Consider the following 22,664-nt stretch of genomic DNA (forward strand, 5'->3'; position numbering starts at 1 on the left):
AGAGATTCCCATGGACCAGAATTATTCAGACAGCAGAGGTTTTATTGTTGAAGACGAATGTGTTTGTGTCTGTCCGTGGGGGCTGTCATTCGCAACCATGGGTGATGTTCTGCTTGATCCATAATGCACTATTTTCACTAGGCATCATCAAGGCCTTATCAGTCTGTCTTTTTAATGGAACCAGGACAGCTTTGCAGGTAGAAGAACACCTCTGTATATGCTCATCCTTTCCCCCCAAGTGGCAAGGTTCCAAGTATTGAGCATTTAGTTTCTCTTGGATCAGAGAGCACTGGACACACACACACACACACACATTTTTATTAGTTTTTTAACATACCATTTCCAACAGTGATTAAACATACTTTTACATCTTATTTAATTTTTTTGACTTCCATCAGTCAAAAAAAAAATTTTCCTGTCTGAAAATTTTCCAATCTTAATCTCTTAATATGCACTTCTTATTTTCCCTATTACATTTCAAACTCATAACCAATATCTCTATCTTTTTCTACTTTGTAACACCGTATATTTCTCCTTACAAAACTTTTTGCAGTCCTACTAGCGGAATTTGATTACAGTTGCTCTTCAAATAATTCATATACTTCTCCCAATCTTCTGTAAATCTCTGGTCTGGCAGGTTTCGAATCCTTCCTGCCATTTTGTCCAATTCTGCGTAGTCCATTAATTTCATCTAGCATTCTTCTTTCGTCGGAATCGCACTGGAGACTTGGCATGTCTTTGTAATCTTTGTTGGTCTGTTTTCAAGCAGTGCGTAATAGAGACAAGTAGACAGCTTGCACCAGGTCTCCAAAGAGGGGTGACTAACCTGTAGGTCTCCATATGGTTTCAGATTTTAGTTTCTACCATCGCTAGCTGCTGGGTGTGCTAGGGCAACCCCCTGCAATGCAGGAATCTTGCCCACAGCTGTCTGTGGGTGGGCTCGAATCACCCACCTTCTGGTTAACAGCCAGACACACTGAACCCCTGGACTATAGTTTTGGGAACAAGGGGCAGATCCACCCATAAACCCATAAAGCGCATGGCGTCCTTCAAAGAATCCTGGGAACTGTAGTTTGCTAGGGGTGCTGGGATTTGTAGCTCTGTTAGGGATAAACTACAATTCCCAGAATTCTTTGGAGGAAGTTGTGCATTTGAAGGCGCTTTATGGTGTGCAGATCTGCCCAGGCTCTTCCAGCTACCTCCAGCCGCCTGCCCGCCATCTGTATCGGGGATGGGAGCGTGGAGAAAACTCCTTTTTGCGTTTAATTTTAGTAGTGAGAAAATAATGGCCTTCCTGTTAAGCAACCATGTAAGAGGGGCTGCGGTCAGGTAGAATTTTGATTGATTAGAAACATGGATGGCCTCATTCATAGGCTTTTAAGATTAATGAATGAAATGCAGTGGACACAAACTGAAAAATTGCCAGTTGCCTTTGCAACTGCAGTCCCATTAGTCTTCTGGCAGCCGGCTTTGAAGTGAACGCAGATCAGGATGCAGCCACATATGGATTTGATACATAGACCCTTTTATCTTTTTGAAATGTTGCAGATATATATATATATATATATATACATACATACAGTGCAATGTTTTAAGTGCACTCAGGGATGGAGGCATGGACACATTAGCATCTAGATTTTGGACCAATGCCAAGTAATTGATGCATACAATATAGTTTTTCTTGCTACTTCCCTCCTCACAGGAGTTGCCATCGACAGAACCTGTCTGGAAAGAGCTACTACTTGCTTTCATATTTTGTCCAGGAGGGACTTCCCCTTTGAAGGGCTATCCATATTATTGCCAGATGTGGCGCCAGTGAAAATAATGCCTTTGCTGATGAGATCTGTCTAGCCATTTTGTTGGAAAGATACGGTTGAATCGTTTTTTCCCATGAAGATGGGAGCTATGCGGGTTTACTCAGAGAGTCTTCCCGCTCCATCTGGGGCCGTGCTTAGAGAGTAGGCTTCCTTGATGATTTGTAAACTTTCAGAGGCACATAACATACCACCTGAAAAATGCAGCTGGTAGCTAGAAATGCGCCGTTTTCACAGTAGCACATAGCACTAATAAAGAATCTTTTAATGCATAGAGGGGTGGGATATGTTAGTAAAGTATCAGATGAAAATTATTATTATTATTATTATTATTATTATTATTATTATTACCCCACCCATCTGGCTGAGTTTCCCCAGCCACTCTGGGCGGCTTCCAATCGAGTGTTAAAAACAATACAGCATTAAATATTAAAAACTTCCCTAAAGAGGGCTGCCTTCAGATGTCTTTTAAAGATAGGATAGCTGCTTATTTCCTTCACATCTGGAGGGAGGGCGTTCCACAGGGCGGGTGCCACTACCGAGAAGGCCTTCTGTCTGGTTCCCTGTTTATACAGAACCAAGGCTGTTCCATTTGTATGCAAATGTTTTTAACTGGGTGAAATTTGCAAGAGGGAATTGTGAACCCTCTAAAGATTGCCATTGAATCAGAGCTCCTGTCCCTCGTATGAACTTTTTAACTCTATTTATTTGCACTTCAATATCCTGCACCATCGTTCTGCATAAGGTGAATAAAGCCCAAAACATCAATAAAATAGCAACAAATTGCAGGCAATAAATTGTAATGATAATAACAATTGCAGTAACAATAATAATAATATATTAAGCAATGATAAATAAAAATGGGAAATAGGACAGGAAAATTGCCCAAATGTAACGGTGAACTGATTCTGGCCTGTAAGTAAGCAAGAACATGTTCAAGGATGGAGAAAAGCCATCTGAGGAAGGGTTGAAGCAATATGGGGGGAAAGCAGTGTGGGGTGCCCCTGGTCCAAAAAATAATAATGCATCAAGTTTGTTTGTTCTCTTATACCAGCAACACAGTACTTTTCTAAACAAAACATTCTTTTTATCTGATATTTGTACGTTTATCAGTATATATTGGTGTTTTAAGACTTTAGGGGGTCTCCGAAAGCGTTTAAAAGTTGCCATGACTACCACAACAGATATCTTCTTCTAAGAAAGGGATTATATGCATTTGTTTTGTGGCTGAGATAGTACTGTGCAAAGAGCTGAAAATCTACAGTTGCAACCTGGAGAGAGTAAAGCTGCAACCCCATGCATAGTTACAGGGGAGTCAGCACTGTGGAACTTGCAGGGGCTTACTTCTGAGTAAACATGCATAGCTTTGGACTGCGGGACCCACAGAAACCAGTGGGGCACAAGTGCTTAACTGAATTCAATAGGATTTAGGCTAACTTTCCCTGGATGTCATCCCATACAGCTAAGCCCAAGAAAGCATTTACAGAATGTGTTTGTACAGTAAATGTGTGTGGCATGAAATTCCAAAGGCACAATGGGAGCAGCTGGTATAAATAACAGTGAACAGCTAAAAGTGATCTCTTTAGAGAGAGAAAAAAACATTTCAGATGCTGTTGCCAACGTTGAGGGGGGCGAGATGGGTCGGTAGGATATAACTCAGTCTGAAATAGCTCCTGAAAGCCCTTATTTCGTGTGTTAAAAGGCAGGACAAATGCTCGTCTGTTCTTTTCGTGGATGAACACTTGCAATCGTTGCTATGAATAGGGCTGTTCGTATCTGGCCATGCGCCATGAATGCACGGAACCCGGCGCAAAGGTTGGAATCCTGAGAACGCCAGCTTTCGTTTATTTTTAATAAAAACACATCTCGGGCTTTTTTGGGCTCAGTTTTTTTTTTATATAAAAAAGTTAGACACTGGGCACATGCACTGAGCACAACTGATCCAGATTGTTGTTTAGTCTAGTCGTGTCTGACTCTTCGTGACCCCTTGGCCCAGAGCATGCCAGGCACTCCTGTCTTCCACTGACTCCCGCGGTTTGGTCAAACTCATGCTGGTAGCTTCGAGAACACTATCCAACCATCTCGTCCTCTATCATCCCCTTCTCCTTGTGCCCTCCATCTTTCCCAGCATCAGGGTCTTTTCCAGGGAGCCTTCTCTTCTCATGAGGTGGCCAAAGTACTGGAGCCTCAGCTTCACGATCTGTCCTTCCAGTGAGCACTCAGGGCTGATTACCTTCAGAATGGAGAGGTCTGATCTTCTTTGAGTCCATGGGACTCTCAAGAGTCTCCTCCAGCACCATAATTCAAAAGCATCAATTCTTTGGTGATCAGCCTTCTTTATGGTCCAGCTCTCACTTCCATAAATCACTACTGGGAAAACCATAGCTTTCACTAAACGGACCTTTGTTGGCAAGGTGATGTCTCTGCTTTTTAAGATGCTGTCTAGGTTTGTCATTGCTTTTCTCCCAAGAAGCAGGCGTCTTTTAATTTCGTGGCTGCTGTCACCATCTGCAGTGATCATACCCAACTGTGATAAACAGGGATTGACTCAAGACCACGTCTTTCTCGCATTAGACCTATGCACCGAGAGCCAGGCTAACCCAGTAGGCACCAAAAACAGCTGCCTAGGGTATCAGAATTCAAGGAGCTACAGGCCAATGTAGCTACTTTCCTCCTCATTCCATGAAAGTGAGCTGAATGAAAATCCCTCCTCTTCATTCTAATGGAGCAAAGAGAAAGGGCTGCCATTGGCCTGGTTTGCACATAACCTGGTTAGTTTTAATCAAAATGTGGCCTGTATTAACCTCATATTGAAGTGGCTAGGGACTAGGGTGGCCAGTTGCAAGAGGGAACAGGACTTCCGCACCTTTAGTAGTTGTACAGATGAGGGAATATCATCAGTAGGTGTACTTATATCATAGTGTGGGAACCCAGGGTCTTCGGATGAAGCGGAACGTTGGACGATTCAAGAGAGGCAAAATGGTGGATTATGTGGAACTGGCAAAATTGACATACAAACTGCGAGACAAGGACAACTGTGGCTTTAAAGAAGAATGGGAACTTTTTACAAATTACTTTAAAAAACAAATCAGAACTCCTTGGCAGGTTTTGAATAAACATACACAAATTTATTATTGTTAACATAACAGATAGATAATTTAAGGATCTTTAGATTTTTATAATAGAATTTTATAATAGAGAATAATATATGTTGAAAAACCATAGAGAGGAGCTGAGGGAAGTCTGGGGTGGGTAGAAGGGAGGGTTTTTCTTGGGGAGGGGGGGAGGAGAAAAAATGGAGGGGGGAATGAAGATGATGTGTTTATGATAATATGTTATGTTGAAATTCTTAATAGAATTTTTTTTTTTAAAAAAGAGAGGCAAAATGAGATACGCACAGTGCATAGTTAAAACTATGGAGTTTAGTACCACAGGTTGCAGTGATGGCCACCAGTGTGGCTGGTTTTAAAAGAGGATTAGGCAAATTTATGACCTTAAGCCACAATGACTATGTCCTCCAGTTGTTGGCATTCGTCTGTTGCTTGCGAGTGGTTTTCCTCGCTCTCTCTCTGATGGCATCTGGTTGTCTCCTATGAGAACAGAACCCTGACCTAAATTGGCATTTGGCATAATCCAGCATGGCTTTTTTATATTCTGATGTAAACGTGCAGGAGCTGTGCCCCTCCTTGCATTTGGTGAGCTGGAAGCAGGGAAGGCAGGCTGAGTTGTACAGTGATACCTCTGGTTACGTACTTAATTCGTTCTGGAGGTCTGTTCTTAACCTGAGGTACCACTTTAGCTAGTGGGGCCTCTCGCTGCTGCCGCACCGCCACCGCACGATTCCTGTTCTCATCCTGAAGCAAAGTTCTTAACTTGAGGTACTATTTCTGGGTTAGCGGAGTCTGTAACCTGAAGTGTTTGTAACCTGAGGTACCACTGTATAGAGAATGCCTTGCCTAGGTCCCCTTTCTAAGTTCATGCATGAGGTGATAGTTGATCCCTGCTTTTTAGGACTGCCTTTGTGTTACATTCTGTCTGTCTGTCTGTCTGTCTGTCTGTCTGATAGGTCCCCCAATACATTTCTAGGTATGCTGTCTCCTCAACATGGGGTCATTAATACATTTGAAAACCCTCCAGAGTCACATGTGAAGCAGAGCAATATTTCCATGTTTTGGTGAAGACCCCCCCCCCAAAAAAACCCACACAACAACACAGGAGGAGGCAGTCTCTAGGCTCACTTTCACCTCTTGTTTTTCCTGTAGGATAAACAGAGGATGAGTGGAGTCTGGCAGTACAGTGGTACCTCAGGTTACATACGCTTCAGGTTACATAGGCTTCAGGTTACAGACTCTGCTAACCCAGAAATAGTACCTCGGGTTAAGAACTTTGCTTCAGGATGAGAACAGAAACCATGCTCCGGCGGCGCGGTGGCAGCAGGAGGCCCCATTAACTAAAGTGGTGCTTCAGGTTAAGAACTGTTTCAGGTTAAGAATGGACCTCCAGAACGAATTAAGTACTTAACCTGAGGTACTACTGTAGTTGCAAATCAGGGTAGAACTGAGCTACCTGACAGGAGGAATTGAGTCACATTATCTTAGGATGTCATGAGAAATTCCATTTGTGGTACATTCCAGAGACGGCTCTGAAATGGTTTCCCCTACATCTTTAAGTTGGTTCATGCTAAGAATGCAACCTCTAATTACCTGTTCTCTAATCACACTTAATATTGGTCCAATTACTTATAATCGTTACTGTTCAGCATTCCATCTAATTTTCTAATACCCGGGTGAAGGACAAGACTAGTATTTTATTTTTTTTAAAATGTGTCAGACAATTAAAAGGGCTCATTTCCAGTGCTCCTTATCAAGAACATCAGAAGTCCTAAATCTTGCTCAACAACTCAGGGATGATCTCTTGGCTGTGTGAGAGAGGTAAACAAAACAATTGTGTGTTTTGGAAAGAGCAAGTTCTTAATTCTACTGTGATGCTTCTTATATTCCCCACACCGGGTTACATTTGGATTGAGTTTTGGCTGTGGCACAAAGAGAGCCAATATGGTCATGTAGGAACACTGGGCCAGCCATGAAGACCTGTGCTCCAATTTGGGTTCTGCTTCCTGGGTGACCTTGGACCAATCACTACCACTTAGCCTACCGTAAAGGGATGTTGTAGGCATAAAAGTAGGGTGTGTGCCAAGGAGAGTGTTAAGTTGTGGGCGAACATATTTGGGCCTGTCCCCCAAACCATTTTAGGGGGTGGGCGCAGTGGCGTAGCGTGGGGGGTGCAGGGGGGGCCGGGCGCAACATCTGGGGGGGCGCTCGCACTCGCAGCTCTCTGCCCCTACTAAAATCCACGGGTTAGGGGGCGCAAATTACTTGCCTTGCCCCGGGTGCTGACAACCCACGCTACGCCACTGGGTGGGCGGGAAGAAGTAATAACTAAAATTGAATAAATAACTGGGCACAGGCTAGCTATGGATCCCTTAATTCTGTGATTTGGTTATGTAAAATAGATGAATTTTATAAATAATAATAATTGTATTAGAGGGTAGGAGAGCTAATGCAGCATTACCTACAAGACTGATTCCCTATAGCAACTGGATAAAAAGACACCATCATAAAAGATGGGGTCATTAACATCTGGGACATTCTCAGGTTCTCACAATATTTGTGTACTTTACCATATAGACAATCTGATAACCTCTTTGTAGAAATAGGAGCCTCTTTATAAGTTTATGGGAGACCCCCTATTCCCCAAACAGAGCTATGATTCCCAAAGTCCACTGGGAAGAGGGATTGACGGTTGAACTACTCTGGGAATTGTAGCTGCATAAGGGGAACTGGGGTGTGTGTGTCTCCTATCAATTCTCAGCACCCGTAATGAACTACAGCTCCCAGAATTCTTTGGGATAAGCCCCGATTGTCTAAAGTGGAATAAGAGTGCTTTAAATGTATGGCAGCGGGAAGGCCTAGGACCTGACTACTGGTCCTGTTAGCTAAGGATGATGGGAGTTGTAGTCCCAAAACATCTGGAGGGCTGAATTTGGGGATGCCTGGCCTAGGATATGCAGATCCCAGGTTAGGTAGGGCTGCTTCATGTAACATCGTCACCCTTAATCCTTGACAACAGCCCTGTAAACTAGACTAGCCTTGCCATCCCTATATTACAGACTGGATCTAACAGGTGCATTGTTTTGTTTATCCTGCTCTTCCTCCCAGGATTATCCTATTTTATCCTTGTAACACCCCTGCGGGGCAGATCAGAGTGGCAGGAAGCAACTTGCTCAAGGCCACTTTTGAGAGTCTCTCAACTCAGCAGGGATTCATTCATACACAGGCCTTTTCCCCTGGTTCAGCCCAATGCGTTCTGCCTCCTATCACAGTTGGCTCTTGTGAGGTAAAATTTGAAAGTGGGTGTGTGACTTCACGGCAAACATAGCAAGCCAGACCCTTCTCTTAACTGCTCCATGATCGCTGGTCTGCTAGTTGTTTTGCTGATGGGGGAAAGGCAGCCATCCTCACGCCAGATGACCACCTGAAGTGATTTTCCACCACCATGTGCCCTCAGTCACGAACGCACCAAAGGGCCCTTCCCGGCTTATGGGGAGCGGCACATGTCGAGCAAGGAAGCTTAAGAGGGCTGGGATTTAGAGGAAAGGCCGAGGGCGAGCAGCTGAGGGAGGATTTGAAGCGCAGCCGTGACATACGGCAACAGGCTTGCGCAACAATGCTGTCCGGGCGCTAGAAATCTCCCTTTTAGTGGGTGAAAGTCTTGCGGGCGCTGCCACTTTCCTGGCTCTAATGGACGGTGTGGCGGCTTAAAATTCCTGGCCTGGCACGTGTGGGGAGGAGTGAGGGTGACGGGAGGGTTTGGGTTGCCTCAAAGAAGGCTGCTCTTTCTTTTCCCTCACCGCAATGGAATCTCAGCTATCCGAAGCGTCCCCAAGCCTCACAGGATGGCATGTGGCTTGAGCCATAAGCCCCCTAAACATAGAACAGCCATGCCAGCACCCTTGTCATTAGCCCTCTTTTCTTCTTTTATTGGCGGAGAGGGAAGGACAGAATGTCTCCCTCTCACACAGCTTTCCGTTCTGCTGTTTCCTTTCCCTGTTCTTTTTCATCCCAGTCTTGAGGATCAGGAGCTTTGGCTCTTCAGCGTACAGTCATACCTCATGTTACGTTTGCTTCATGTTACGTTCTTTCAGGATACGTCCCGCGGTGACCCGGAAGTACCGAAAAGGGTTACTTCCGGGTTTTGCCGCTCGTGCATGCACAGAAGCAGCGAGTCGCAACCTGTGCATGTGCAGACGAGCTGCTGCGGGTTGCACTCTTCATGCGCATCCTTTTGCTGCGGAAGGTACAGGGAGCAGCCATAGCTCAATGGCAGAGCATCGCTTTGTGTGCAGAGAAGGACCCAGGTTCAGTGCTTGGCCTGGCAGGGAGAGACCCCTGCTTGAAGTTGTGGAGAGCTGCGGTCCAACCTTTGCTTAATTGTGCAAAAAAAGCTCAACAAGTTTGGGGCTTAACACAACTGTCTGGATTTTTTACTTCTTGAAATATGGCAACCCTATTTGCTTTAAGTGATTTTCTCCCTCCAACCCACAATTCCATCTGGTATTAAGCATATTTCTTTCTGAGGATACACACGTAGCCACTGTTATGTACTGAAGTTCTCACCCTGGGCCAGCAGGGGGATACTGTAGATAGTTATGCAAATAAGGGATCGAAAGTGACGTTCAGTGATTGGATAGTTTAAGAAAATGGTTACTGTTGCGTTCTAGTGGAGCTCTATATAAGCAGGCTGACTGAACCCTTCAGTTCAGTTCTGTTCTGGCCTGTGAATAAACAAGAGCTGTTTGAAGAATCGCTGTGTCGTCTGATATGTTCACCCACAACTTAACAGCCACAGATATATAAGAGGCCCCTCCTGCCATCCTTTTTATTTTGCATTCATGATGGTTTTGTGCTTGTGATATTATTGGGGCACTTACATGCAGTTTCACTTTCAATACTGTTAATGAGTGCAAAGGTTGTGGGGCAAACATACTGCTTTGTTTCAAGTCTGTGCATGTCCGGTAACTTCATTCTGAGCTCCTGTACCACAAATGTTCTGATTCTTTTTTTTTGTCCTGCTTTTGTTGCTCTATGGCAATAGAGCAGTAACACTGTGGAAGCATTACAGAACAGCTGTGCGGGTGGTCTGATGTAAACCACCACTAATGCACTTTTATTGCACCAGTGAGATGTTGCAGAATAATTCACCTGTGCAAGACAAGACAAAACCCACCCAATCTGGAGCGGTACGGTCTTTCTGCACTTTGGGATAAAGTTGGGATACATTATCAACAGTTCTGAAAATACTAAATTGGTATGTGTCTGTTGCACATTGAGGTTGGTGCAGTATATGTGTGAGCAACCAGGACTGGAATGAGAGAGGGTTGTTCTGTTTTGTTTTGAACTCCCATTCTACTACATTGGGACCTCAGGTAGCAATTAAGTACTTAATTAAGTAATTAATTTGTTCTGTAGGTCCATTCTTAACCTGAAACTTCTTAACCTGAAGCACCACTTTAGCTAATGGGGCCTCCTGCTGCTGCCATGCCGCCGGAGCACAATTTCTGTTCTCATCCTGAAGCAAAGTTCTTAACCTGAAGCATTATTTCTGGGTTAGCGGAGTCTGTAACCTGAAGCGTATGTAACCTGAAGCATATGTAACCTGAGGTACCACTGTATTAAGTTTGGGGAAATAACAAGCCTCCATCTCAGTTGACCGAGAGCTATAGCAACTGTGGCATAGGACAAGGAAGTAGCATTCAGCTCTTTTCACAGCACTCCTCTTTAAACTGCAATCCAAACTCGCTGCTCCTTGTACTAATGGGTTCAGTTATGGGAGCCAGTCTTGCAATTTATGTCTGAAAACTCTCTCCCTTTGCTGGCTTTGCATTCGTTCTGTCAGGTTTTTTATTTTATTGTGACCGGAGCTACGATGCACGGGGAAGAACTATAGCTCAGTGGGTAGCAGAGCCCATGCTTTGTGTGAACACCCCTCAGGCTCTGTCCATGGCATCTCCTGTTGAAAAGATGTCAGGTAACCTCTCCCTGGCATAGCTGCTGCCTGTCAGAACATGACAGTCTGGCCTGGCAGAAAACAGCTTTCTTTTTGCTTTTGCACATTTATCAGGGAGTTATCCCCCTCCCCTTTGAACTTAGGTAGGACTTGCTTTGGCACAAACAAGATCAGGCTATATAATTGCAAAGCTGCATTCAGGATGCTGCAGTGGGATTTAGACAACCTGATTCTGGGAGTGCAGTGCTGCAATCCTGTACATGCTTCACCCAGGAGTAGCTCCCATTGAGCTCAACAGACTTGCTTTGAAGTAGAGATTTTGCCTTCTCTCAAGCTTTCAGAAGATCCTGCTTCGAATCAAACCTGCATCTTGCTGCTTTTATGTCTCGTGGCTTTTTATTGTGTTGTTCCATTTCCTTTTAAATGGTTGTTTTATGATTACCATATTTTTCGCTCTATAGGACGCACTGGACCGTAGGACGCTCCAGACCATAGGAGGGGAAAAGCTGTGCAGCGCCTCTCCAGCGAAGCGAAGCCTGGAGAGCAAGAGGGATCGATGTGCACTGACCCCTCTCGCTCTCCAGGCTTCGGGTGGCTATCCGCAAGCCTTCGGAGCACAGCGGGAACTCCTACTGCACTCCGAAGGCTTGCGGATAGCTGCCTGAAGCCCCCGGAGCACAGCGGTAGTTCGCGCTGCGCTCCAGGGGCTTCAGGCAGCTATCTGCAAGCCTTCCGAGTGCAGCAGGAATTCCCTGTGGAGGCTTTGCGCAGCTAACTCCAAGCTAGAACAGGCAGCACTCCGTCTCCCTGTTCTGGCTTTGGGCTTAGCCACGCAGCCTGCATTCGCTCTATAGGATGCACACACATTTCCCCTTAATTTTTGGAGGGGGAAAAAGTGCGTCCTATAGAGCAAAAAATACGGTATTTTATTATTGTATTGTTAACACCTCTGCGGCCTTCATGCTGGAAGGCGGGATAGAAATACTCAAATAAATATTAGCCTGAAGTATATGCATCTGTGGTCTCTAATGCATTTTATTTAAAAAGAGAGGAGTTATTTCATCCTGAATGCTCCTTGCTGAAGTGTGATTGCACCATCCTTAAGCTCCCTCTCTTTGGTCTGTTTCTTTTCCCAGGGATACCTTTGCAGCAAAAGGACATCCTGAGATTACAGCTTCCCGTTCCCTCAGCTCAGAGTGTCTCAGGTCTGACTTGCAATACAGCAAAACCCCATGGCCTGCTGGAGTTAAACTGCGCTTAAAGAACAGGTGAGGAGTGGAACATTTCTGCCAATGTTGCTGCACTTCTGATTCTTTCTTGTATACTTCAGGCCGGGCAGGGGGAACCTCTGGCGTCATGTGTGGGGCAGTTAAAGATGCAGCTGCAAAGGAACCACTGGGAACATTAAAGATTCTGCTTCTGCGAGCCTTGGGTGCACTTTAAAATTAGCAGCAAATTCAAGGCCCACTGGAGTCAGCTCCACTCCCCCCCCCCTTTGCATCCTGGCTTCAATTCCACCTGGTCTGGAAGGAAGGAATGAAGGAGGGAGCGTACTCTTAAGTTTGCACTCACAAATATTTCCTTTGAAGCTAAGTTACCTGACTTCTTACTGATACCAGACGATAGATATTTACTTGTCAAAGCGGTGCGGACCAGGTGTGGGGGCTCAAGAAATTTAGTTCCACCTGCCGGATCCTGCTCCCCAGCCTTGCTTTAGAGCCACTTGCCCTATACGGTGGTACCTCGGGTTACAGACGCTTCAGGTTACGGACACGTCAGGTTACAGACTCCGCTAACCCAGAAATAGTACCTCGGGTTAAGAACTTTGCTTTAGGATGAGAACAGAAATCGTGCTTTGGTGGTGTGGCAGCAGCAGGAGGCCCCATTATCTAAAGTGGTGCTTCAGGTTAAGAACAGTTTCAGGTTAAGAAAGGACCTCCGGAACGAATTAAGTTCTTAACCCGAGGTACCACTGTACAAGATAATTTTGGTCATTCTTTTTGTCTGTGCTTGGTAGTGTCTGGATCTAGCATACTCCGATAACTTTGGGAGCCTTTAAAAGAAATCCCAAATGAGGGTGTAGATTAGAAGGCTTCCGTTAACAGAATGTGCAGCTTGAACTTGTGGGTCCCTTCCCCGCCAGAAGTATGTCAGAGGGAACAAAACATGCGCTTCCTCTGTCTACTCCTGTTTTATGTCTTTCTTGTTCTCCTGCGCCATATCAGTGGGTGCTAAAAGCAACTTTTCATATTGCACATTGCAGCCTTAGGCACACAATGTATGCAAGATATATGCTTTGTATGGCCAGCTCCTTTGGGCCACTCAACAAGGGATGCGGGTGGCACTGTGGCTTAAACCACAGAGCCAAGGACTTGCCGATCAGAAGGTCGGCGGTTCGAATCCCCACGACGGGGTGAGCTCCCATTGCTCGGTCCCTGCTCCTGCCAACCTAGCAGTTCGAAAGCACGTCAAAGTGCAAGTAGATAAATAGGAACCGCTCCGGCAGGAAGGTAAACGGCGTTTCCGTGCACTGCTCTGGTTCGCCAGAAGCTGCTTAGTCATGCTGGCCACATGACCTGGAAGCTGTACGCTGGCTCCCTCGGCCAATAAAGTGAGATGAGCGCCGCAACCCCAGAGTCGGCCACGACTGAACCTAATGGTCAGGGGAATGTTACCTTTGCATGGTAGTTAAGTTACACACTGGCCACATATTCAGGGTGACTTTCCTCTCCAGCCTTCTATTACTTAACAGTGACTGTCACACGGTTCCTTTCTGCTGCATGGAGATTTTCCTGGCTGGCACCAGCTGCCCTTTTGGGAAGCCCAAGGCTGGTAAGGAAACATTTCACACAATAGCAGGGCATTGCTAGCTCATTAGTGATGTGGGCTTTCTTTTTAAAAAAAAAAAAAAAAATTTATTAAGTTTTAACACAAAAGACAAAAAAATAAAATAACAGACACTAAAAAGGCAACAAAAAGGATACAAAGTTACAAAAACACAAAACGTCAAGAAAAAACAACAATACCAACAATAAAAAACAATTTCATCTTCACAAAATTTCTTGCATTAACTTATTTCATCGACTTCCCCAAACCTCCCTTCACTGTATTCCAAATCATAAATTTAATCAGCAAATCCCTTCCCTTTGTCTTGATTAATTTTTGTCATAATTTTAATATCTTAATATAGCTTAATCCTCTTATATCTTAAAATATTAAGTCTTTTAATTTTTAAACTTTTTACTAATAACCTTTTACATTCAATCTGATGTCATTCTAACATTCATTGATCTTATAATATTTCTGTAGATAATCTTTAATGTGATGTGGGCTTTCTGGTTTTCCATTTCGAATGGGAAGATTTTACAGTTTCCAGGGCAAATTAGGGTACGTCGTACTATGAGTACCTGTTGCCATTGTTTCCCAGCTTTATTCCCAATACATCTTATCTTCCAAATGTGGCTGACACAGTATCCTCAGAAAGAAAATGCTTATACAAGATAGATTGTGGGCTAGAGCATAGAGGAAATTACTAAAAGCCATTAGATTTATTTCCGCTTTTTTTTCTAGAAGGGAAGACATATGCACTCAACTGTAACAAATGAGAATTTGCTCTCTCTGTAGGGAAAGAGGCCATTAGGGTAATTTGCATCAGTTTGCAGGGGAAATTTTTCTGCTGAGAGAGAGAGAGATCATTTAACTAGCATTTATCTTAATTGTATTTAGGAAACACAGCTTTTTCAAAAAGTACCCTATGATTATTATTTTTTGTCTCACTACGCCACAGAGATTGGGACTAACGTGCTTCAACTTCGAAACAGCCAGGCTTGCCTGATATTGCATTTGCAACTGGAATTGCATTCATTGTTACTAATGAATTTATTAAATTGAAAATTTTCCATGGGAAAAACAAAGCACTGGGAAAAAATTTAATGTTCTTCCCAAACGTTGCTGATGCCAATCAGTACTAGACAAGTAAGCCACCATGGAGGAAGTAGCCAGGGTTGCAAATAAGCTAACCTATAGAGTCATTGTGCAGCATCGTCCAGGTGGTTCTTTGGCTGATAAGGGGGCAATGACTTGCTTCCCATCCTATTGACCAGTGTTTCCCAAACTTGGGTCTCTAGCTGTTTCCAGACTACAGTTCCCATCATCCCTGACCCCTGGTCTTGCTACCTAGGGACAATAGGAGCTATAGTCCAAAAACAGCTGGAGACCCAAGTTTGGGAAACCCTGCTATCAACTGTTTAACTGCAACAGTGTATGTGGGTGTTCCTGGGTTCCATAAACTCTGATACTGAATGCTCTGTAATATGGCTCTTTCCACTTTCTGGATTTTATTACATGTAATATGTAATATTACATATTATAGACTGGTGACTGGGAGCGCCCGCCGAGACCATATAACACCCGTCTTGAAAGACCTACATTGGCTCCCAGTACGTTTCTGACCACAATTCAAAGTGTTGGTGCTGACCTTTAAAGCCCTAAACAGCCTCAGTCCAGTATATCTGAAGGAGCGTCTCCACCCCCATCGTTCTACCCGGACACTGAGGTCCAGCTCTGAGGGCCTTCTGGCAGTTCCCTCATTGTGAGAAGCCAAGTTACAGGGAACCAGGCAGAGGGCTTTCTCAGTAGTGGCGCCCTCTCTGTGGAACGCCCTTCCACCAGATGTCAAAGAGAACAACAACTACCAGACTTTTAGAAGACATCTGAAGGCAGCCCTGTTTAGGGAAGCTTTTAATGTTTGATGTATCACAGTATTTTAATATTCTTTTGGAAGCCCCCCAGAGTGGCTGGGGAAGCCCAGCCAGATGGGTGGGGTATAAATAATAAATTATTATTATTATTATCTCTTAAGCATACTGAGCACTGAACAGAAGCAACACTGAAACATCCCTGCAGTTCAGAACATGGGGACTGTTCCCTTACTGCAGGACAGAGCAGAAACATCCAAGGGTGGGGAGAAAAATCTGAATTACTAGATGAAAAAATAGATGCCTTTGTCCTCTGTGCCCGCACACATACGGAACCGGCTCAGCCTTGTTGAAGCGGAGGATGTGGTGCTGTGTTGTTGGAGGTGTGGGCCAAATATTCTTCTTGTAAATCACCAAGTCTCACCTTTTCTGGAGGAGGCAAGGATAATCAGCAAGACACTGATTAGATCATGGCAATTACCCCACTTCCTCCAAGGTCCTTCCCAGCTACCTGTTACTCCTCTGGCACAGGGCTAGAGAGAGGAGGCAGTGCAAAAGTCAAGTCTTGTGTTGTGGGCAAAGCTCAGCTTCTGGGCATTGGTGATGCTTCTTTGCAGCTGCCTTGGTAGAAGAGCGGTTAAGAAGAGAGATCCCGAGATCCCGGTTACTGGTGTTTCTCAGAAAGGTTTGGCTAATAGAAGATGTTTCAGGTGTGGCTTGGTTGTTTTCCAGTTCCATCTCTGTTTGTTTACTACTTCTCTTATTCTTTTACCTCTTCTTTCTGCCCTCCCCTTTCCCTATGGAGAAAGAATTTTAATTGTATGAACTGAACAATGTAGTTTAAGGTGATAAGTGGAGTTGGGAATGCAAGATTCTGTATTCTTAAGAACAGGATAGCTCCATTGGTTAGAGTTTGGTGCTGATAACACCAGGGTTGCAAGTTTGATCCCCGTATGGGACAGCGGCACATTCCTGCCTTGGACAAACTTGGCCCTCCAGCTGTTTTGGGACTACAACTCCCATCATCCCTAGCTAACAGGACCAGTGGTCAGGGATGATCATCGAATCATAGAATCATAGAGTTGGAAGAGACCACAAGGGTCATCGAGTCCAACCCCCTGCCAAGCAGGAAACACCATCAGAGCACTCCTGACATATGGCTGTCAAGCCTCTGCTTAAAGACCTCCAAAGAAGGAGACTCCACCACACTCCTTGGCAGCAAATTCCACTGTCGAACAGCTCTTACTGTCAGGAAGTTCTTCCTAATGTTTAGGTGGAATCTTCTTTCTTGTAGTTTGGATCCATTGCTCCGTGTCCGCTTCTCTGGAGCAGCAGAAAACAACCTTTCTCCCTCCTCTATGTGACATCCTTTTATATATTTGAACATGGCTATCATATCCCCCCTTAACCTCCTCTTCTCCAGGCTAAACATGCCCAGCTCCCTTAGCCGTTCCTCATAAGGCATCGTTTCCAGGCCTTTGACCATTTTGGTTGCCCTCCTCTGGACACGTTCCAGTTTGTCAATGGGAATTGTAGTCCCAAAACAGCTGGAGGGCCAAGTTTGGCCATCACTGGACTAGATGATCCTCAAGGTGCTTTCCAACTCTACAATTCTATGATTTTGTTATAAGAAGGGCCATGCTGGATCAGGCCAAAGACCCATCTAGCCCAGCATGCTGTTCTCACAGCAACCAACCAGATGCCGCCAGTGGTAAACCCAGAAGCAGGTCTTGACTGTAGCAGTCCTCTCCTCACTTGTGGTCCAGCGATTCATCAAGAATCTAGCTGCTACATGGTGCTCAGGTCCCTTGGAGCCCTATAAATTAAAGCTCATAGCTGTCAACCATCCCTTATTTGGTGGGAAACTGCCTTATCCCAGCGCCGTGTCCCGCTGCTGTCCCTTATTGATGATGTCCCTTAAATTTCCTGGGTTTCAAAGAAAGCAGCTCCTCTCCCTCCCTCCCTGCTGGCCAGGGAGGAGGGAGGCTCATGTGTTGCTTGGCTGCGTTGCTCACCCAGTAAGGAGTCTAAGAATGACTGGTGGGTGGAGCTTGCATGCCTTGTGCCAATCAAATTGGCTGTGTTGCCTGGGGACTTGCCTTTGCTCAGCGCTTCCCAGCGGAGAGGTGACGGTGGTTTTCCTTGCTGCATCCCCTTTGCCTGGTTGCTGTGCTGTGGGAACCACCGCTCAAGGCTTCGTTTGGCTGCTGGCTGGGCTTTCTGCCTTTGGCTCGGAGGGGCTCAGAAGCTGAACATACCTGTGTTTGGAAAATCCCTTATTTTAGCTGCTGCTGCCTTATTTTCGAGGCTGCTGGTTCCTTATTTTCAAATATGTAAGTTGACTTCTATGTTAAAGCCTGCTACCCAAAGAAGGATTTCATGTGTGAGTAATGTGATGCATCAGTGTTACAAACTCAGATAAATAAGCTTGGCGCCAAATGGCTCCTTAAACCAGGGTTGCAGTCGCCAAAACAGAATGTCTAGTTGCCATTCAGGGGCCAGCTGGCTCAAAAGTTGTATTCTTCAGTACGACTTTTTGGTTCCTGGCATTCGTTCTGATTGTGCAGATAAAATATCACAGATAGAATTCTTCAGGATGTGTTGTTAGTGTGTGAAAACAGGCACGATCCAGGGATCCCCAGGCAGGCACTTCCAGATGGTGGAGACACCATGCGCCATCCTTGCACCCGGGCATCTTCCCTTGGTCGCAAGTGGCCAATAGCCAGGTGCTAAATGTGCCTGGCGCCTGGCAAATTTCAAACGCTGTGATGCGTCAGTTTCCCAAGCTCCCTGTGACATTTTCTGTTTAAACTGGACATCACCTTGCCTCTTTGGCAGTGGGAACAGCAGAGAAAAACTTCAAAAGAACTGTGTGACGCGGCAGCTAAAAAAGCCAATGCAATTCTGGGCTGCATCAATAGGAGTATAGCATCTAGATCCAGGGAAGTAATAGTGCCACTGTATTCTGCTCTGGTCAGACCTCACCTGGAGTACTGTGTCCAGTTCTGGGCACCACAGTTCAAGAAGCACACTGACAAACTGGAACGTGTCCAGAGGAGGGCAACCAAAATGGTCAAAGGCCTGGAAACGATGCCTTATGAGGAACGGCTAAGGGAGCTGGGCATGTTTAGCCTGGAGAAGAGGAGGTTAAGGGGGGATATGATAGCCATGTTCAAATATATAAAAGGATGTCACATAGAGGAGGGAGAAAGGGTGTTTTCTGCTGCTCCAGAGAAGCGGACACGGAGCAATGGATCCAAACTACAAGAAAGAAGATTCCACCTAAACATTAGGAAGAACTTCCTGACAGTAAGAGCTGTTCGACAGTGGAATTTGCTGCCAAGGAGTGTGGTGGAGTCTCCTTCTTTGGAGGTCTTTAAGCAGAGGCTTGACAACCATATGTCAGGAGTGCTCTGATGGTGGTTCCTGCTTGGCAGGGGGTTGGACTCGATGGCCCTTGTGGTCTCTTCCAACTCTATGATTCTATGATTCTATGCTGCCTGCCATGTGCGAATTATTTTCTTAGGTGGCAGCTGATGTTCCCTGTATTCTTATTTGTGTAGACATTCCCCCTTCTGATGGTTGCATTCAGTTTGTGGTATAAGGTTCTTAGAAGATGGGTGAGACAAAGGAAGAAACCTGAGTCCTTTATATTGCAGCAGCAAGTAGATAAGAGAGCTTTAAAGCCATAAGGTAAATAAAAGGAATCGCCTTACCAACTTTGTCCCCAAGCCTCCTTCCCACTGCAGGATATCCTGGTTCTGTCTTTGTGTGCCTGTTTTCTTTCTCGCCCTCCTCCACACTTTCTTTCCTTGTGTCTAAATGTGTTGGCAGATGCTGGCAGCACTTGGCTGCAGGAATGTGTGGGTGGCATTTGCTTGTCTGCCTGCCACACCCCGAGAACTACACTCGCATATTTGTAAAAGCCGGCAGGGCACTACAATAGCACAAGCATGGAAAGAAAAAACAAAAAGAATTCTGTGATGCAGTTGCTGTAAATGTCCGTAAACTTTGTTCCCAAGACAAAACACGTTTGCTTTTTCTTGTAAGTGTCTTTGATACAGTGGTACCTCGGGTTACATACACTTCAGGTTACATACGCTTCAGGTTACAGACTCCGCTAACCCATAAATAGTTCTTCGGGTTAAGAACTTTTCCCTCAGGATGAGAACAAAAATTGTGCTCCGGCGGCACGGCAGCAGCAGGAGGCCCCATTAGCTAAAGTGGTGCTTCAGGTTAAGAACAGTTTCAGGTTAAGTACAGACCTCCGAAACGAATTAAGTACTTAACCCGAGGTACCACTGTAATATGATCATTGGATATGTGTGTGGATTGAGGTGGGGCAGAGAAGAAGTGACTGTTGAGTCAGAGAATTGTACAGTTGTGTACGTGTGTCTGTCTCTTTTTCTATATACAGTGGACGCTCGGGTTGCGAATGTGATCTGTGCGGGATGCACGTTCACAACCCGCAGCAGCGCGTATGTGCATGCGCGGGTTGTGATTTGGCGTTCTGCGCATGTGCAAAGAACGATTTAGTGCTTCTGCGCATGTGCAACTGCCGAAAACAGGAAGTAACCCATTCCGGTACTTCCAGGTTTCGGCAGTCCGTAACCCAAAAAAACGCAACCTGAAGCGTCTGTAACCCGAGGTATGACTGTATATGCAGTATACAGTGGTGCCCGCAAGACGAATGCCTCGCAAGACGGAAAACCCGCTAGACGAAAGGGTTTTCCGTTTTGGAGGTGCTTCGCAAAACGAATTTCCTATGGGCTTGCTTCGCAAGACGAAAATGCCTTGCGATTCCTGGGGGGTTTTTTTCGCTCCCCACCCCCTTTTTCTAAGGCACTAAGCTGCTAATTGCCTTTTAGCAGCTAATCCCTTAAGCCTTTAATAGCCGCTAATAGCGCTAATCCGCTAATAGGGTTGCTTCGCAAGACGAAAAAACCGCTAGACGAGGAGACTCGCGGAACGGATTCTTTTCGTCTTGCGAGGCACCACTGTATATCTATATTCTGTCTTGGTTGGTCGGCCTTTCTCTCTCTAGATCAGAGCTTTCCAAACTCAGTCGCAACACGTTAGTGTGTCGGTTGCAGTGTGTAGGTGTGTTGCGCAAATGCTCTTATAAGGGGCTAGTTTAACCTCCGGTTTGCTAGCAAAACTGAATAACTGTGTCACAAAACGATTCATGTCTAAAAAGTGTGTCACCAACATGAAAAGTTTGAAAAGTTCTAGATACACACATATATTCTACACACCTGGGTCTGTACTGCTAGAGAAGAATATCTTCTTTTGCAGGGAAAAGCACTGAGCATATGACACTTGCATCAGAGACGGTTAAAACATCAGCAGAAAGGGCAGGTTTTGCAAATGGCCATTCTTTGATGATTTTAATGCAGTATGACACAGGTCAGATTCACATATTGGGTGCTTTAAATGTGCATGGAAGCACAATGATCAGCTAAAGCAGCCAGCCTTGTATCAAGACTTGGCAGCAAACGGAAAATTGTTGCTTTTTCTGTGTGCAGGTTTGGCCTTTGAGGACACAAGGTTTCACTCAGAAAAAAGTGGCCTTTTGGTTTGGTTTTCTTTTGGCCTTATCTTTGCTTCTTTGTATGTTGATGACAAATCCTACACATTTATAGCAGTTCTGAGCTTCTCTTAAACACTCAGAAGTACAGGCAATCCTTGTTTTGTTCAGAGGTTACATTCTGGACCCCTGCGCGCGTTGACGGGATCCGCATAAAGCATTTTGCCTTTGTTTCAACCCGCCCTACCCTTTTAGTGGCATTTTAGTGATGTTTTTGAGTCACTTCTGTGTTCGGTGCTGTGCGCGCATGCATAATTGCATGTCAATAAGACATGCATAAATCAGTTGTTGCCTGTGTGTGTGTGTGTGTGTGTTTAAAGACAGAAAGAAGGAGCTGTTGAATTGTCAACAGCTCAAAAATCAATAACAGCTGTATATCCTGAACAATATTAACACAAAGTGGGAGTTTAAAACACCTGTCAGTTTTGATTTTCACTTTTAAGTGTGCTTGTCAGAACGCAATCCAAGGGCCAGATTGGATATGACCGGAAAGTCTTATCCAATTGTGAAACGCCCAGTGCATTTTAATGGAAACTTTCCACAGTTTCAAAACAATTTGAGTATTCTAGGTGAGATGTCACCTTACCAGAAATGCTCAATAAATTGCATTATTGTGCTCTTTCGGAGGATTTCCACTTGAACTCATTGGACATGCAGTTATTTTATTAAGGTTCTTAGTATATTCATTCAGGACCACTTGATGCTGCTTTTTTCCTCTTCTGTAGATAGATAGATATAGATAGATAGATATAGATAGATAGAGATAGATAGATAGATAGATAGATAGATAGATGATAGATAGATGATAGATAGAGTGGTACCTTGGGTTACAATCGCTTCGGGTTACAGACGCTTCGGGTTACAGACTCCACTAACTAACCCAGAAATAGTACCTCAGGTTAAGAACTTTACCTCAGGATGAGAACAGAAATCGTGCATCGGCGGCAGCAGGAGGCCCCATTAGCTAAAGTGGTACCTCAGGTTAAGAACAGTTTCAGGTTAAGAACGGACCTCCAGGACGAATTAAGTTCTTAACCAGAGGTACCACTGTAGAAGAAGAGTTTGGATTTTATATCCCGCTTTATCACTACCCTAAGGAGTCTCTAAGCGGCTAACATTCTCCTTTCCCTTCCTCCCTCACAACAAACACTCTGTGAGGTGAGTGGGGCTGAGAGACTTCAAAGAAGTGTGACTGGCCCAAGGTCACCCAGCAGCTGCATGTGGAGGAGCGGAGACGCGAACCTGGTTCACCAGATTACAAGTCCACCGCTCTTAACGACTACACCATGCTGGCTCCCTGTAGATAGATAGATCCATCCGTCCGTCCATCCATTCATATGCCCTAATCTGGCTTTCCTAAGTAGCTTTCTGGTTTGTGCCCTTGGAAGGCACCTTTCTGAAATCCACCCTGTGTTGCAATGTGGATGGAGATTATACATTTGCTGAGAGCGGTGCTTGCAAACAGGAAGCAGCTCCACTGGAGAAGAATGTTTGAGTAGG

At 45.0% G+C, this 22,664-nt stretch overlaps 1 protein-coding gene across 7 annotated transcripts in view; it reads left to right on the plus strand.

Annotated features, from left to right (window-relative positions):
* Nucleotides 1–22,664, plus strand: part of SHROOM3 (shroom family member 3) — a 216,357-nt gene that overhangs the window by 152,489 nt on the left and 41,204 nt on the right. For 5 of the 7 annotated variants that reach the window (XM_083398147.1, XM_083398152.1, XM_083398149.1 and 2 more), the window contains one exon: nt 12,017–12,148. In XM_083398147.1, the coding sequence (XP_083254273.1) occupies nt 12,017–12,148 (132 nt within the window). Of the gene's footprint in view, nt 1–12,016; nt 12,149–15,737; nt 16,288–22,664 lie in introns of those variants that run through there. The other 2 variants (XM_083398150.1, XM_083398153.1) reach the window with 2 other exon arrangements.

This window comes from Podarcis tiliguerta, assembly GCF_965153285.1.
Source record: "Podarcis tiliguerta genome assembly, chromosome: 9".
NCBI lineage: Eukaryota > Metazoa > Chordata > Lepidosauria > Squamata > Lacertidae > Podarcis > Podarcis tiliguerta.